This window comes from Ranitomeya imitator, chromosome 1 (assembly GCF_032444005.1).
Source record: "Ranitomeya imitator isolate aRanImi1 chromosome 1, aRanImi1.pri, whole genome shotgun sequence".
Classification (NCBI taxonomy): domain Eukaryota; kingdom Metazoa; phylum Chordata; class Amphibia; order Anura; family Dendrobatidae; genus Ranitomeya; species Ranitomeya imitator.
In genome coordinates, this window is record NC_091282.1 from 11,595,973 (window position 1) to 11,613,476 (window position 17,504).

Below are 17,504 nucleotides of genomic sequence, written 5' to 3' on the forward strand. Positions count from 1 at the left end.
CTGAATGGAACAGCTTTTGTGCAGATAGCCCACAAGGAGTGGTTCCTACAGACTTGTTCACTGTGCAAGTAGCCTATGTGTTTCTGTTTCCATAATTGTTCTCTTGTGTCTACAAGACTAGGGAGTTATCCACCACTCCTTGTGGGCCATTTGCACAAAAGCTGTTCCATTCAGCGTGTCCACATGGACATTTCCTCTCTGAACCCTGCTCATACAGGTATACAGATCATCAGGTTTTTAAATACATCAGATAGGGATTGCATACATCAGTTAGGACTGCTCTATATGGGTATACCTTGACGTTTGGTGGAGCAGCTTAGTATACATTTTTTGCAAAAAACGTATCAACCAAATATGCTGTTTTTTATATCTTTTTACTAGAACTTGATTAGTGTGATTTTTTTTGCAACTGAGTGTTTTTGGTTTTACTGTGCTTTTTTGTGTCTTCAAGTTTCTTGGTGGTGTGTGAACATGTTCCTACAGAGACTTGTTCACTGTGCAAGTAGCCCATGTGTTTCTTTTTCCATAATTTTGGGAGAATCAGCTGTAGATGTGTTTTGAAGAATATTTCCTTTGAAAACGATGTGTAATGAGAGAATTTCTCTATGTAAAGGCTTATGTTTAATTCGCATTGCAGACGGATGTAAATCGGATTGTACTCACATGACTCTTGTCCGTTTTTTATGCCCTGATATTGGAACTTTTTTTTCACACATATGGGTATGAGCCCTAAGGCTGGGTATTTATCCTCTGGAATCCTCTCTCTACAGCTGTTCAATCAACCTAGCACTAAACATGGCCGATTAACCCCTCTCAGCACTTCTTATGCTGGAGCATTTTCCTAGGTTGCTATCACTGAAGCTAACACACACACGGGTCCTCTCTGTCATATACCCCCTCACACAGAGCTCTTCTGTTGTATTCCCCCCACACATACAGCTCCACTCCATCATATTTCCCACACATAGCTCCACTCCATCACATTCCCCCACACAAAAAGCTCCTGTTATATTCTCCCCCACAGCTCCTCTCCATTATATTCCCCCATACATCTCCTCCATCATATCCTCAAACACACACAGCTCCTCTCCATCATATTCCCCCCTCATCTCCTCCTAAATACTCCACACACAGCTCCTGTTAAATTTCCCACACACACGCAGCTCCTGTCATATTCCAACCGTGCGCAGTTCCTCTGTCATATTCTCCCCCACACACAGCTCCTCTTCATCATATCCCCACACACAGCTTCTCTTTGCCATATTGCCCACACACAGTTCCTCTGTTATATTTTTCCCCACACATACTGCTCCTCTGTTATATTGCCCTCTCACACACACAGCTCCTAGCCATCATATTCCCAAACAGCTCCTCTCCATCATATCCCCCCACCAACATGTTCTATGAAACTCAGTGTTGGCAAAATGTTAGAAATTGTTCTGAAGTTCAGTGAGATATTAATTACATCTTATCAAAGGGGGTGTACTCATTTATACCGAGCAATGTTTATTAACATTTATAAAACACAGAACATAATTACAGTATCTTTCTTGCATGTCTTCTCTCATGTTTTACAAGATATGATTTGTGTATGAAAGATTTCCCACATTCTGAACATGCTTCAATGCGTGACTTCTCTCGTGGCTCACAAGACCTGATTTTTTTGTAAAGCACATTCCACATTGTAAACATGAAAATGGTTTCTCTCCTGTGTGAATTCTTTGATGTCTAACAAAATGTGATTTATCTCTAAAACATTTCCCACATTCTTAAGATGAATATGGTGTCTCTCTAGTATGAGTGTTCTGATGTCTACTAAGATTCCCTTTAACTCTAAAGGACTTTCCACATTGTAAACATGAATATGGCTTCTCTCCTGTGTGAATTCTCTGATGTATAATAAGATACGATTTAGCTTTGAAGGACTTCCCACATTCTGAACATGAAAATGGCTTCTCTCCTGTATGAATTCTTTGATGTCTAATAAGATCCCGTTTCTCTATGAAGGCCTTCCCACATTCTGAACATGAAAATGGCTTCTCTCCTGTGTGAATTCTCTGATGTTTAATAAGACTTCCTTTATATTTGAAGGCCTTCCCACATTCTGAACATGAAAATGGCTTCTCTCCTGTGTGAATTCTCTGATGTTTAATAAGACTTCCTTTATATGTGAAGGCCCGCCCACATTCTGAACATGAAAATGGCTTCTCTCCTGTGTGAATTCTCTGATGTTTAATAAGACTTCCTTTATATGTGAAGGCCCCCCCACATTCTGAGCATGAAAATGGCTTTTCTCCTGTGTGAATTCTCTGATGTAAAATAAGACACCCTTTACCTGCGAAGGATTTCCCACATTCTGAACATGAAAATGGCTTCTCTCCTGTGTGAGTTCCCTCATGCACAGCAACTTGTGATTTATATAAAAAACATTTCCCACATTCCGAACATGAAAATGGCTTCTCTCCTGTGTGAATTCTCTGATGTGTAATAAGATACCCTTTATCTGTGAAGGCCTTCCCACATTCTGAACATGAAAATGGCTTTTCTCCTGTGTGAATTCTCTCATGCATAGCAACTTGTGATTTATATAAAAAACATTTCCCACATTCCGAACATGAAAATGGCTTCTCTCCTGTGTGAATTCTCTGATGTGTAATAAGATACCCTTTATCTGTGAAGGCCTTCCCACATTCCGAACATGAAAATGGCTTTTCTCCTGTGTGACTTCTCTCATGTCTAACAAATTTTGATTTCTTTGTAAAGCATTTCCCACATTCTAAACAGGAGTATGGCTTCTCCCCTTTGTGTTTTCTTTTTGCTAAAAAATCTGAGCTTCTAATAATTTGCTGGTCACACTGAAATCTTGTATCCACTTTGGCTCCTGGAATTGTGGTAATAATGCGATATTGGTCACGAGAGGATTCCTCATGATTAGGAAGATTATTACAAAGTGAAGTGCTGTGACGTCCAGGAGGTCCATGAAGGGTAAAGAGGTATTCTCCATTAGAGTGCTTCCTGATATCTTCTTTTATACAATTTAGTGATAAACCATTAATATCACAAGGATTTACTATAAGAAAGAAAGGTAGATTGGATGTGAATTTCTTCTGCAACTCAAAAGAGATTTCTACATTTATACATTTACTTTATGGAGCTCACAATGAAGAACCTCATCAGTGAAAGGAACGGTAATAAGGTGTAAATGGACTTTTCAAAAGCTTTTGATACGGTGCCACACAAAAGGTTGCTACATGAAATGAAAACAATGGGGATAGGGGAAAATATGTGTAAGTGGGTTAAGAGCTGGCTCAGAGATAGGAAAAAAAGGGTGGTTATTAATGGAGCATACTTGGACTATGTCGCGGTTAGCAGTGGGGTACCACAGGGGTCAGTATTGGGCCCGCTTCTTGTTAACATATTTATTAACCCCTTAACCCTGAAGGGTGGTTTGCACGTTAATGACCGGGCCAATTTTTACAATTCTGTCCCATTATGAGGTTATAACTCTGGAACACTTTCATGGATCCTGGTGATTCTGACATTACTTTCTCATGACAGATTGTACTTCATGTTAGTGGTAAAATTTCCTCAATATGACTTGCGTTTATTGTGAAAAAAAACAGAAACTTGGCAAAAATTTTGAAAATGTCGCAATTTTCCAACTTTGAATTTTCATGCCCTTAAATCACAGAGATATGTTACACAAAATGCTTAATAAATAACATTTCCCACATGTCTACTTTACATCAGCACAATTTTAGAACCCACATTTTTTTTTTTAGGAAGTTATAATGGTTAAAAGTTGACCAGCGAGTTCTCATTTTTAGAACACCATTTTTTTTTTTTAGGGACCACATCACATTTGAAGTCACTTTGAGGGGGCTATATTATAGAAAATACCCAAAAGTGACATCATTCTAAAAACTGCACCCATCAAGGTGCTCAAAACCACATTCAAGAAGTTTATTAACACTTCAGGTGCTTTACAGGAATTTTTGGAATGTTTTAAAAAAAATGAACATTTAACTATTTTTCACAAAAAAATTACTCAGATCCAATTTGTTTTATTTTACTAAGGGTAACAGGAGAAATTGGACCCCAAAAGTTGTTGTGCAATTTGTCCTGGGTATGCCGATTCCATTTCTGGGGGTAAACCACTGTTTGAGTGCATGTCAGAGCTCGGAAGGGAAGGAGCGCCATTTGACTTTTCAATGCAAAATTCACTGGAATTGAGATAGGACGCCATGTTGCGTTTGGAGAGCCACTGATGTGCCTAAAACAGTGGAAATTCCCCACAAGTGACACCATTTTGGAAAGTAGATCCCCTAAGGAACTCATCTAGATGTGTGTAGAGCATTTTGAACCCCCAAGTGCTTCACAGAAGTTTAGAATGTAGAGCCGTAAAAATAAAAAATCATATTTTTTTCCCAAAAATTATTTTTTGCCTCCAATTTTTTATTTTTTCAAGGGTAACAGGAGAAATTGGACCCCAAAAGTTGTTGTCCAATTTGTCCTCAGTTCGCTGATACCTGATATGTGGGGGGAACCACTGTTTGGGGGCATGGCAGAGCTCGGAAGAGGAGCGCCGTTTGGAATGCAGACTTAGATGATATAGTCTGCGGGAGTCACGTTGCGTTTGCAGAGCCCCTGATGTACCTAAACAGTAGAAACCCCCCATAAGTGACCCCATATTGGAAACTAGACCCCCATAGAACTTATCCAGATGTGTTGTGAGAACTTTGAACCCCCAAGTGTTTCACTACAGTTTCTAACGCAGAGCAGTGAAAATAAAAAATCTTTTTTTTTTTTTTTTTTTTTTCACAAATCATTTTTTGGCCCCCAGTTTTGTATTTTTCCCCAAGGGTAACAGGAGAAATTGGACCCCAAAAGTTGTTGTCCAAGTTGTCCTGAGTACGCTGATACCCCATATGTGAGCGTAAACCACTGTTTGGGCGCACGACAGAGCTCGGAAGGGAAGGAACACTGTTTTACTTTTTCAACGCAGAATTGGCTGGAATTGAGAACGGACGCCATGTTGCATTTGGAGAGCCGCTGATGGGCCTAAACAGTGGAAACCCCCCAATTCTAACTCCAACTTTATCACACCCCTAACAGTAATCCCAACCCTAACCACACCCCTAACCCAACACGCCCCTAGCCCTAATCCCAACCCTAACCATACCCCTAACCCTAATGCCAACCCTAACCACACCCCTAACCCTGACACACCCCTAACCCTAATCCCAAGCGTAAACGTAATCCAAACCCTAACCCCATCTCTAGCCCCAGCCCCAACCCTAACTTTATCCCCATCCCTAAGCTTAGCCCCAACCCTAACTTTAGCCCTAACCCTAAGGCTTCTTTTACACATACCGGGTTTTATGTGGCCCATTATTGCGGGCCGTATCGCCTCAATTTTCACAATCTGCCACAATAGTGGACCGCAAAAAACTTGCGGATCGCTGTTTTTTGGGTTTCAGAAATCATCCTTCTGCAAAACCGGAAGTCACGGTGCACCGCAAAAACAAAGTTCTGTTGTCTTTGCGGCCCCATTGATTTTGAATGGGGGCCATGTCTGTAAGCCGGGAAAAAGAGCAGGCTCGATCTTTTTTTGATGGCTGTAAACATGGCCCTCACGGCTATATGGCACATCGTGAAATTATTATTATTACCGTTTTTGCGGCCCCATAGAAATCTAATGGGGCCGCAAAACAACGGTATGTGTAAAACAAACCTTACCCTAATTGGAAAATAGACATAAATACATTTTTTTATTTTATTATTTTCCCTAACTAAGGCAGTGATAAAGGGGGGTTTGATTTACTATTTATAGCGGGTTATTATAGCGGGTTTTTGTTTGGCAGCTGTCACACACTAAATGATGCTTTTTATTGCAAAAATTGTTTTTGTATCACATTTTGAGAGCTATAATTTTTCCATATTTTGGCCCACAGAGTCATGTGAGGTCTTTTTTTTGCGGGACGAGTTGACTTTTTATCGGTACCATGACATTTTTGTTCACTTTTTATTACGATTTTGGGGAGGCAGAATGAAAAAAAAAAAGTCATAGTTACTCACCGATAGCGGTGTTTCTCAGAGCCCATGACAGCACCACGGAGCGAGGGGATCCACACTTCAGGGACAGGAAACCTACAGATAAAAGGGCGGTACCTCTCCCTCGCATCAATTGGTTTACAGAGCATCAGAGGACCTCCAGGTTAATGATAACAAAAAATATATATACATTATAATATTGCTTATTAGAGAAGAACACCATGCATATACTGAATTATGCTATGTACATAAAAAATGTGCTCACAGCACGCGTACTGGGAGGGAATAATAAGAGGGTGCTGTCATGGGCTCTGAGAAACACCGTTATCGGTGAGTAACTACAACCTTCTCAGTCTCCCATGACAGCACCACGGAGAGCATTTCAGAGAATGGAAGCTTAGGGAGAGACCACCGCCTGAAGGACTTCTCCCAAAGGTCAAATCAGATGTAGAAGTTAAATCTAATCTGTAGTGTCTAAAAAAGGTTGAAGGTGATGACCAGGTGGCCGCCGTACAGATTTGTTCTATAGATACCTCTGACCTCTCTGCCCATGAGGTCGTTATGGCCCTTGTAGAATGAGCCTTTCGACCATCCGGGATTGTGTTCCCAGTGGATGAGTAGGCCAGGGTTATCGCTTCCTTTATCCACCTTGCCAGGGTATCCTTGGATGCTTTAAGTCCCTTCCTTGGCCCCTGAAAGCAGACAAAGAGAGATCCTTCCTTCCTACAGCTCTTGGTGGACTCTAGGTACTGAACTAGGCATCTTTTGACATCTAGAGTGTGGAATTCCTCCTCTTTACCATTTCTAGGATTTGGGCAAAATGAAGGAAGGACTACCTCTTGGGACCTGTGTAACCGAGATGCCACCTTAGGTAAATAGGCTGGGTCAGGTTTTAATATAACCCCATCATCTAGGATCTTCGTCAATGGGGGTGTTGCCGATAGGGCCTGAATGTCATTTACTCTACGGGCCGATGTTAAGGCTACCAGTAGTATGGTATTTAAAAATAACATTTCAAGGGAGGCTGTGTCTATCGGTTCAAACGGGGGTCCTGTTAGGGCAGATAGGACCAGATTCAGATCCCAGGATGGCAATTTTTGGCTGACCAATGGTTTAGATCTTGTTGCTGCTTTGATGAATCTTGCTCCCCAAGGGTTGCCTGCAATATCCTGATTATAAAGTGCATCTAAGGCTGATACCTGTACTTTTAACGTGCTGACTGCTAGGCCCTTTTCTAGACCTTTTTGTAAGAATTCAAGTACTTCCGTAATTGAGGACCCCTCCTGGATCTTTACCTTGGAGGTGGATAGGAATTTCCTCCAGGTTTTGCAGTAAGTTCTAGTGGTAACTGGTTTCATACTTTTTTGTAGTGTAGAAATCAGTTCGTCTGAGAACCCTCTTTCCCTCAGCAGTGTCCTTTCAAATTTCACGCTGTTAAATGGAGGTTCGCTGCTTGAGGGTGTAAGACTGGTCCCTGAGACAGGAGGTCTGGGAAGTCCGCTAGCACACAAGGGTCGATGATAGATAGCATCCTCAGCCAAGAGAACCAGGTTCTCTTCGGCCAGAATGGGTCTATTAGTATCATCCTTGCCCTGTCTTCTCTGACTTTCCGTATTAGTGCTGGTATAAGGATGATGGTGGGGAAGGCATATGTCAGATTCTGAGTCCATGGAAGCATAAAGGCATCTAGAACCTGAGGATTTCCCTTGGGATTAAGGGAGCAGAAGACTTCTACTTTTTTGTTTTTGTGATCGGCAAACAAGTCTATCGTTGGAGTTCCCCACATCTTTGTTATTCTTTGAAAGATGGATTGATTCAAGACCCATTCGCCTCGCTTTACTTGAGTACGACTCAGATAATCCACCTTTTGATTTTCTACCCCGCGAATATGTAGTGCCGAGAGGGATAGAAGATTCTCTTCCGCTAGTCTGAGGATCCTGGCGGAGGTGGGACCTGGTACCTCCCTGATGGTTTACATAAGCTACTGCTACTTGGTTGTCCAAAAATATGCTGACATGGTGACCCCATAGTTGGGGTAGGAAAGCCGAGAGAGCCTGACCCACAGTCCATAGCTCTTTCTGATTCGAAGAAGTTTCTAGCTCCTGATTTTCCCATGTCCCCTGAGTAACTAGGTTGTTCATGTGAGCTCCCCATCCTGTGGGGCTTGCATCTGTAGTAATTATATGGGATCTCTTTGTTGCCCAGGGGATCCCTTTGGATAAATTGTGGGCATCTGTCCACCAAAGTAGGGAATGAATAGAAGAGGAATTTAGAGTTATCTGCCTTTCTAAGTGGCCTCTCAACTTGTACTGATTCTCCAATATGTCCCATTGGAGGTCTCTTGTGTGTATCTGGGCCCACTGTACCACCGGTAAGCATGCCGAGAGAGAGTTCAGTAGTGACATTACCTCTCTTAATGTCATGGAGGGATTCCGTAAGGCTTTTGTTACTATGTGTAAGATGTTCTGTGTTTTGCACACTGGAAGGTGGCATTCTTGTTTTTGTGAGTCCAGTGTTAGGTCTAGAAACTCTTGAATTCTGCTGGGTTCCAATCTTGTTTTTTTAAAGTTTAGGAGCCATCCTAGATTTTCCAGGGTTCTCATCACTCTGTCTCTTTGAACTCTGCAGTTCTGGGCTGAGTCGCTCACTATTAGCAGATCATCTAAGTATGGAATGATTAGAATGTCTTGTTCCCTCAGATGGGCCATTATTTCTGCTACTAATTTTGTAAACACCTGGGGGGCTATTGATATTCCAAATGGAAGACCTCTGTATTGGAATTCTTCCACCTCCCCATTTTAAGAAGACTGCCAGCCTGAGGAATTTCCAATATTCCATGTGGACAGGTACGTGATAATACGCATCTCTGAGGTCTAATACCCTCATAAAGCATCCTGGAAACAGTATCTTGATGGTGGATCTTATTGATTCCATCTTGAATTTTAGGTTTCGGACATAGTTGTTCAATTTCCGTAGGTTTATTATTGTCCGATATGTACCGTCTAGTTTTGATACCAAGGATAGCGGGGAATAAAATCCTTTCCCCATTTCGTGAGGTGGAACACGCTGTAGAACTGCTTTCTTTACTAAATTTAAGACCTCGTTTTCTAATGCTCTTTGTTCCTTTGTTGAAGACCTAAGGGGAGTTATGACTTCGTTTTGAGGGGGAAAGGAGGAGAAATCTATCTTCAACCCCGATCCGATCAGACCTAGGATCCAAGGGCTGTTTGATATTTTTTCCCAGGCTGGGAGGAAAAAAGTTAATCTTCCCCCCAACCTGGGAAGACAGTCACTTGGGGGATTTTTTTTTATCTCAGGAGGGGTTGCCGAAGAGAAATCCCCTGTCCTTCCGTCCTTCCTCCCATCTAATTTTTTCCTGTGGGGGTTTTGTACAGAAGAATTTCTTATTCCGAAAGGGCCGTTGGAATGATGTTGGACCTAGGTTCGGGAATCCTTTCTTTTTATCTCCTGCTTTTTGGAGTATATCATCCAAAGTTTCACCAAACAAATATTTACCCTCAAAGGGAATTGAGCATAGTTTAAGCTTGATTTGAAGGTCTCCAGGCCAGCTTTTGAGCAATAGGGTTCGCCTGGCCGTGTCTGAAAGTGCTGCCGATTTTGATGTTAAACGGACTGAATCTGCCGATGAGTCCGCTAGGAATGCTGCTGCCCGTTATCATGGGTAGGGATTCCAGGATTTTGTTCCTTGGTGTCCTATCCCTCAGTTGTTTCTCCAGTTGATCCACCCATACCATGAGATCTGGAGGTACATGTTGCAGTTATAGCCGGCCTAACAATTCCCCCCGCTGATTCCCAGGCCCCTTTCAGTAGGGTGTCAGCTTTCTTATCTAGGGGATCCTTAAGCGTACCCATATCTTCAAAGGGGAGTGCAAACTTTTTTGAAGCTTTGGCCACCGCTACATCAAGCTTAGGAGCTTTGTGCCAGGATGTGGATGCCTCCTCCTCAAAGGGGTATTCTCTTGTGAGGGAAGGAACTGACAAGTTTTTCCTATCCGTTGTTTCCCATTCTTTTTTTATTAGGGTTTCGACATTTGGATTTATTGGAAACACTCTGTGTTTCTTCTGTCCTAAGCCCCCAAACATTATGTTCTGGATTGTTCTATCCGGATGGGGGTCTTCCATTCCCATGGTGGATCTCACTGCTTTTACCAGACCCTCCACTTCGTCTAGGGGAAAGCAGTGACGTGCTGAAAAAAAAAAAAAAGACTAAATAGCCACAGCCAGCTCACCGATCCACGCAGGTGCACGGAACTTCATCTCGGACCAGGATGAGTGAATAGCAGAAGGAATAGAAGAAAGGCGTTCCAGCTCCTTTAAAAATTTCAAAAACTTTATTTCTCCATTAAAATGCGAAACAGCAATCCTTGCCTTAGTGCGAAAATGTGAGTGCAGAGTACATGCGACGCGTTTCGATCTAAATGATCTTACTCAATGCAACATTCCCATGGTGGATCTCACTGCTTTTACCAGACCCTCCACTTCGTCTAGGGGAAAGCAGTGACGTCCTCCTTTATCTTCACCCCAGGATGAAGCTGAGGAGTCTGAGGCATCTGAATCCAGTTCCCCTGAAGTAGAGGTGTCAGACTGAGTATACAGGATCTTTATTTACTGATTTTTCCCCCTGGGTGATGGTTGAGAAGGCATTCTGAACTTCAGATCTAATTGCGGATCTTAGTTCAGAAGTAAAATCCGGGGTCTCCTCACATACTATTATTTGTATGCATGATCTACAGAGCTTCTTATCCCAAGATTCTGATAAGGGTCTATTACAAGTGGGGCAACACCGGTTTCTCATTTTCCCCGATTTCTTCTTTCCCTATTACGGGAACAGAAGGAACCCCATTACAATGATGGACTTTCTCGACATTCACTCACCATTAAATGAAATCGCAGGTACCGGTTCTGGAGGGGGGCTGGATCCTGGACCGAGGGATCCATAGATGGTGACTTGTTCGCTGCAGCCGATCTGCTGCTCTGCGTGGAGCGGTTACTGGAACAGCTACTCCGCTGGGCCATCCTGCTTTTTATGATGGCGCTTCTGTTGTTGCTGCTTAAGCTGGTGGTGCTGCTGCTGCTCTTGGAGCTGCTCGTCACTGCCTTCCATGGAGACCGCATGCGGCAAAAGCTGTCTGCATCGGTCTCCTTTTAAAATTTGCCGCCCTGCAGCGTCACCTCTGGTCCTGCACCCCTCCTCCTGCGCTCATTGGGAAAGAGTGGAGCGCTACTGCGCATGCGCCCACCCCAGAAGTCACGCTCTACTTCCGGAGCGGTGGCCATCTTGGTGCACCTACTGTGCACGCTGTCGGCGCGTGTACTCCTGGGGAAGCCAGGTGCCCCATACTCCATTCTGGAGGGGTGACGGCGCTCCCCCCCACTCACCCTGAAGGACCCATCAGTCCCAGCGGTGGCGGCCTCAAGTACTGGATCAGCCGCGGCAGGAGCCTCCTCGCTGCCGGATGCCGACTGGCCGGCCCTGGTCCTTTATCTTCGTCTGGAAGACATATTCGTGAAGGTTCCGCAATGAAGGCTCCCCGTCAGGGACAGGAAACCAACTGATGCGAGGGAGAGGTACGGCCCTTTTATCTGTAGGTTTCCTGTCCCTGAAGGGCGGATCCCCTCTCTCCGTGGTGCTGTCATGGGAGACTGAGAAACAGCTATTCATGAATTTCTTGGAGGAGGCGTTTATACCGTTACGATTACAGCGATACCTCATTTATATTTTTTTTTTATGTTTTGGCGCTTTTATACGCTAAAAACTATTTTATATAAAAAAAATTTTTTACATGGATTTATTCTGAGGGCTATAACTTTTTTATTTTTTCGCTGATGATGCTGTATGGCAGCTCGTTTTTTGCGAGACTAGATGGCTTTTTCAGCGGTATCATGGTTATTTATATCAGTGTTATTGATCGCGTGTTATTCCACTTTTTGTTCGTCGGTATGATGATAAAGCGTTGTTTTTTGCCTCGTTTTACTAAATATGTGTACTTTTATTGTTTCTTTTTTTATTTACATAAAGAAATGTATTGGAACAATATCTTTCTTTTTTCTTTATTTAGGAATTAAAAAAAAAATTGTTTACACATGTTAATTTTTTTTCTTCTACATTGTCCCATCGAGGGACATCACTATAAAGTGTCAGATCAGCGATTTTCTTTTTCCAATACTATTTCCATAGTATTGGAAACATGAAACACGGCGATCTGCAAGTTTTTGCGGTCCTTTATTGCGGCAGACCGTGAAAATTGCAGCAATATGGCCTGCAAAAAAGGCCCGCAATAACGGACCACAAAAAACCCGGTATGTGTAAAAGAAGCCTTAGGGTTAGGGCTAAAGTCAGGGTTGGGGCTAGAGATGGGGTTAGGGTTGGGATTAGGGGTGTGTTGGGGTTATGGGTGGAGTTAGAATTGGGGGTTTCCACTGTTTAGGCACATCAGGGGCTCTGCAAACGCAACATGGCGTGCGATCTCAATTCCAGCCAATTCTGGGTTGAAAATGTAAACCAGTGCTCCTTCCCTTCCGAGCTCTGCCGTGCGCCCAAACAGGGGTTTACCTCCACATACGGGGTATCAGCGTACTCAGGACAAATTACACAACAACTTTTGGGGTCCAATTTCTCTTGTTACTCTTGGGAAAATAAAAATTTGGGGGCTAAAAATCATTTTTGTGGGAAAAAAATGATTTTTTATTTTCACGGCTCTGCGTTAGAAACTATAGTGAAACACTTGGGGATTCAAAGTTCTCATAACACATCTAGATAAGTTCATTGGGTCTAGTTTCCAAGATGGGGTCACTTGTGGGGGGTTTCTACTGTTTAGGCACATCAGGGGCTCTCCAAACGTGACATGGTGTCCCATCTCAATTCCAGTCAATTTTGCATAGAAAAGTAAAACGGCGCTCATTCCGAGCTCTGCCATGCGCCCAAACAGTGGTTTACCCCCACATATCGGGTATCAGCGTACTCAGAACAAATTGCACAACAAATTTTGGGATCCAATTTCTCCTGTTACTCTTGGGAAAATAAAAAATTGGGGGCGAAAAGATCATTTTTGTGAAAAAATATGATTTTTTTATTTTTACGTTACGTTTCTATATTATAACCTTCTGTGCAGCACTTGGGGGGGGTCAAAGTACTCACCAGACATCTAGATAAGTTCCTTAGGGTGTCTACTTTCCAAAATGGTGTCACTTGTGGGGGGTTTCCACTGTTTAGGCACATCAGCGGCTCTCAAAACGCAACATGGCGTCCGATCTCAATTACAGTCAATTTTGCATAGAAAAGTCAAACAGCGCTCCTTCCCTTCCTAGCTCTGTCATGCGCTCAAACAGTGGTTTACCCCCACATATGGGGTTTCGGCGTACTCAGGACAAATTGCACAACAACTTTTGGGGTCCAATTTCTCCTGTTACCCTTGGTAAAATAAAACAAACTGGATCTTAAGTAATTTTTTTGTGAAAAAAAAGTTAAGTTTATTTTTTTTAAAACATTTCAAAAATTCCTGTGAAGCACCAGAAGGGTTAATAAACTTCTTGAATGTGGTTTTGAGCACCTTGAGGGGTGCAGTTTTTAGAATGGTGTCACACTTGGGTATGTTCTACCATATAGACCCCTCAAAATGACTTCAAATGTGATGTGGTCCCTAAAAAAAAAAAATGGTGTTGTAAAAATGAGAAATTGCTGGTCAACTTTTAACCCTTATAACTTCCTAACAAAAAAAATGTTGGTTCCAAAATTGCGCTGATGTAAAGTAGACATGTGGGAAATGTTACTTATTAAGTCTTTTGTGTGACATATCTCTGTGATTTAAGGGTATAAAAATTCAAAGATGGAAAATTGTGAAATTTTCAAAATTTTCGTCAAATTTCCATTTTTTTTACAAATAAATGCAGGTAATATGAAAGAAATTTTACCACTATCATGAAGTACAATATGTCATGAAAAAACAATGTCAGAATCACCGGGATCCATTGAAGCGTTCCAGAGTTATAACCTCATAAAGGGACAGTGGTCAGAACTGTTAAAATTGGCCCGGTCATTAACGTGCAAACCACCCTTGGGGGTTAAGGGGTTAAATACTATGTAACTATAACATTAGCACAATGACAGGTAAAGTGAGGAACACTTATACACTGGTGACATTGGCACAATTCGGGGTGGAGATTAGACAATAAATAGTTCTTAAAGGGACCCCGCCATCAGGATTTACCCCTCAATATACCACCAGTGCCATTTCACTCTCTCAAGCTTCCTATCTTGCTCTTAGTGTAGAAAAGTGTCCATGCAATTAAAAATGGAGTTTTAATATTTCAGTATCGTATGCAAATGAGATAGACTAGTCACAAAGGTGACCGTACATCCGCGAGTAGCCGAGCTCCAGCCACCGTAATCATGTCCTCAGTATGCCGAAGGGCAGGACAGGAAACCTTAGAAGACTGCAATAGCTCTGAAGGAACATTAACTCCTTAGGACCAAGCCACATTGTAAGTTACTTATGTTAATGACCGAGCCGCATTCTGACCAGCGTCACTTTATGTGATAACTCTGGAGCTTCCACACGTCCCACTGATCCTGAGATTGTTATCTGTGACATATTGTACTTCATGTTTGTGGTAAATTGTGGTCGTCATTATTTGCGTTTATTTAGGAAAATATCAAAAATTTGACAACAAAAATTAAGAGTATTTCAGAGTTTACAAATTTGTATCCCCTTAAACCATATACCGTGTATACTCGAGTATAAGCCGAGATTTTCAGCCCACTTTTTTGGACTGAAAGTCCCCCTTTCGGCTTATACTCGAGTCATACCCAGGGGTCGGCAGGGGAGGGGGAGCGGGGGCTGTCTAATTATATTCACCTGCTCCAGGCGCGGTCCCTGCAGGTCCCTGCTTCCCCGGCGTCGGCAGCAGCAGCTTCTTCCTGTACTGAGCGTTCACATGGTACCGCTAATTACAGTAATGAATATGCTGCTCCACCTCCCATAGAGCGGTAACGGGGACCGCTCAGTACAGGATGAAGCTGCGGCGTCGGGGAAGCAGGGACTGCACAGCGCCAGGACCAGGTGAGTATACAGGGAGGGGAGCGCAGTGCTGCGCGATAGTCACCTTTCCTCGTTCCGGACGCTGCTCTGTCTTCTGCAGTGACGCTCCGGTCCGAAGACGCGGTGACGTGGTTAGTGCGCGCCGTCTGCTGAACGCCAGTGCTGAAGATGGAGCTGCACCGGAACGAGGTGCAGGTGACTATAGAAAGTGCCGGGGGCCTGAGCGACAGAGTGGTGAGTATGTGATTTATTTTTTTTAATCGCAGCAACAGCAAATGGGGCAAGTGTCTGTATGTAGCATCTATGGGGCCATAACGTTTGTGCAGCACTATAAGGGGCCATAACATTTGTGCAGCACTATATGGGGCCATAACGTTTGTGCAGCACTATAAGGGGCCATAACATTTGTGCAGCACTATATGGGACCATAACATTTGTGCAGCACTATATGGGGCCATAACGTTTGTGCAGCACTATAAGGGGCCATAACGTTTGTGCAGCACTATATGGGGCCATAACGTTTGTGCAGCACTATATGGGGCCATAACGTTTGTGCAGCACTATATGGGGCCATAACGTTTGTGCAGCACTATATGGGGCCATAACGTTTGTGCAGCACTATAAGGGGCCATAACGTTTGTGCAGCACTATATGGGGCCATAACGTTTGTGCAGCACTATATGGGGCCATAACGTTTGTGCAGCACTATATGGGGCCATAACGTTTGTGCAGCACTATATGGGGCCATAACGTTTGTGCAGCACTATAAGGGGCCATAACATTTGTGCAGCACTATAAGGGGCCATAACGTTTGTGCAGCACTATAAGGGGCCATAACGTTTGTGCAGCACTGTATGGGGCCATAACGTTTGTGCAGCACTATAAGGGGCCATAACGTTTGTGCAGCACTATATGGGACCATAACATTTGTGCAGCACTATATGGGGCCATAACGTTTGTGCAGCACTATAAGGGGCCATAATGTTTGTGCAGCACTATATGGGGCCATAACGTTTGTGCAGCACTGTATGGGGCCATAACGTTTGTGCAGCACTATAAGGGGCCATAACGTTTGTGCAGCACTATAAGGGGCCATAACGTTTGTGCAGCACTATATGGGGCCATAACGTTTGTGCAGCACTATATGGGGCCATAACGTTTGTGCAGCACTATATGGGGCAAGTGTCTGTATGGGGCCATAATTAATGTTTGTGGAGGATTACGGTATATGGGGCAAATATCTTTATGGAGCATCTTATGTGGCCATAATCAGCATTTGTGCAGCATTATATTGGGCAAATGTGTCTATGGAGCACCTTATGGGGCCATTATTAACCTTTATGCAGGATTATATGGGGCACATTTTAATATGGAGCATCTTATGGGGCCCATCATGAACTGTATGGAGCATTATATGGGGCTCCTGATTCAATATGAATATTCAAAAACACAACCTACTGATGTCTCAATTAATTTTACTTTTATTGGTATCTATTTTTACTTTTGACATTTACCGGTAGCTGCTGCATTTCCCACCCTAGGCTTATACTCAAGTCATTAAGTTTTCACAGTTTTTTGTGGCAAAATTAGGGGGGTCGGCTTATACTCGGGTAGGCTTATACTCGAGTATGTACGGTAGTTAAATAACCAAAAATAGTTCATAAATAACATTTCCCACATGTCTACTTTACATCAGAATCATTTTTGAAACAATTTTTTTGTTAGGAAGTTATAAGGGTTAAAAGTTTATGAGCAATTTCTCTTTTTTTCCAACAAAATTTACAAAACCTTATTAATTTAGAGACCATCTCACATTTGAAGTGACTTTGAGGGTCCTATGTGACAGAAAATACCAAAAGTGACACCATTTGGAAAACTGCCCCCTCAAGGTGCTCAAAACCAGATTCAAGAAGTTTATTACCCTCCAGGTTCTTCACAGGAATTAATGGAATGTGGAAGGAAAAAAAGAAACATTTTAATTTTTCCACCACAAAAAATGTTGCTTTAGCTACAAACTTTTAATTTTCACAAAAGTAATAGCAGAAAATGCACCATACAATTTGTTGCACAATTTCTCCTAAGTATGCCGTTACCCCATATGTGGGGGGAAACTACTGTATGAGCGCATGGCGGGGCTCGTAAAGGAAAGAGAACCATTTGACTTTTGGAGCGCAATTTGAAAACCAGACCCCTCAAGGAATATATCTAGAGATATGGTTTCACAAAATGTTATACTATTGAACTGTGGGGAAAAAGGAGATTTTTGTGTACTCACCGTAAAATCTTTTCCTCTTAGCCTCTAATTGGGGGACACAGGACCATGGGTGTTATGCTGCTGTCCACTAGGAGGCGACACTATGCATAATCTGAAAAAGATTATACGTGGCTCCT

General features: G+C 42.8%; 1 protein-coding gene across 2 annotated transcripts in view; it reads right to left on the reverse strand.

Moving 5' to 3' along the window:
• Positions 1 to 1,474: 1,474 nt before the first annotated feature.
• The window catches only part of LOC138657437 (zinc finger protein ZFP2-like), a 492,419-nt gene continuing 476,389 nt past the window's right edge, over positions 1,475 to 17,504 (reverse strand). For both annotated transcript variants that reach the window (XM_069745228.1, XM_069745229.1), the window contains exon 9: positions 1,475 to 3,070. In XM_069745228.1, coding sequence (XP_069601329.1) covers positions 1,770 to 3,070 — 1,301 coding nt within the window. In that variant the 3' untranslated portion in view covers positions 1,475 to 1,769. The remainder of the gene's footprint in view (positions 3,071 to 17,504) is intronic.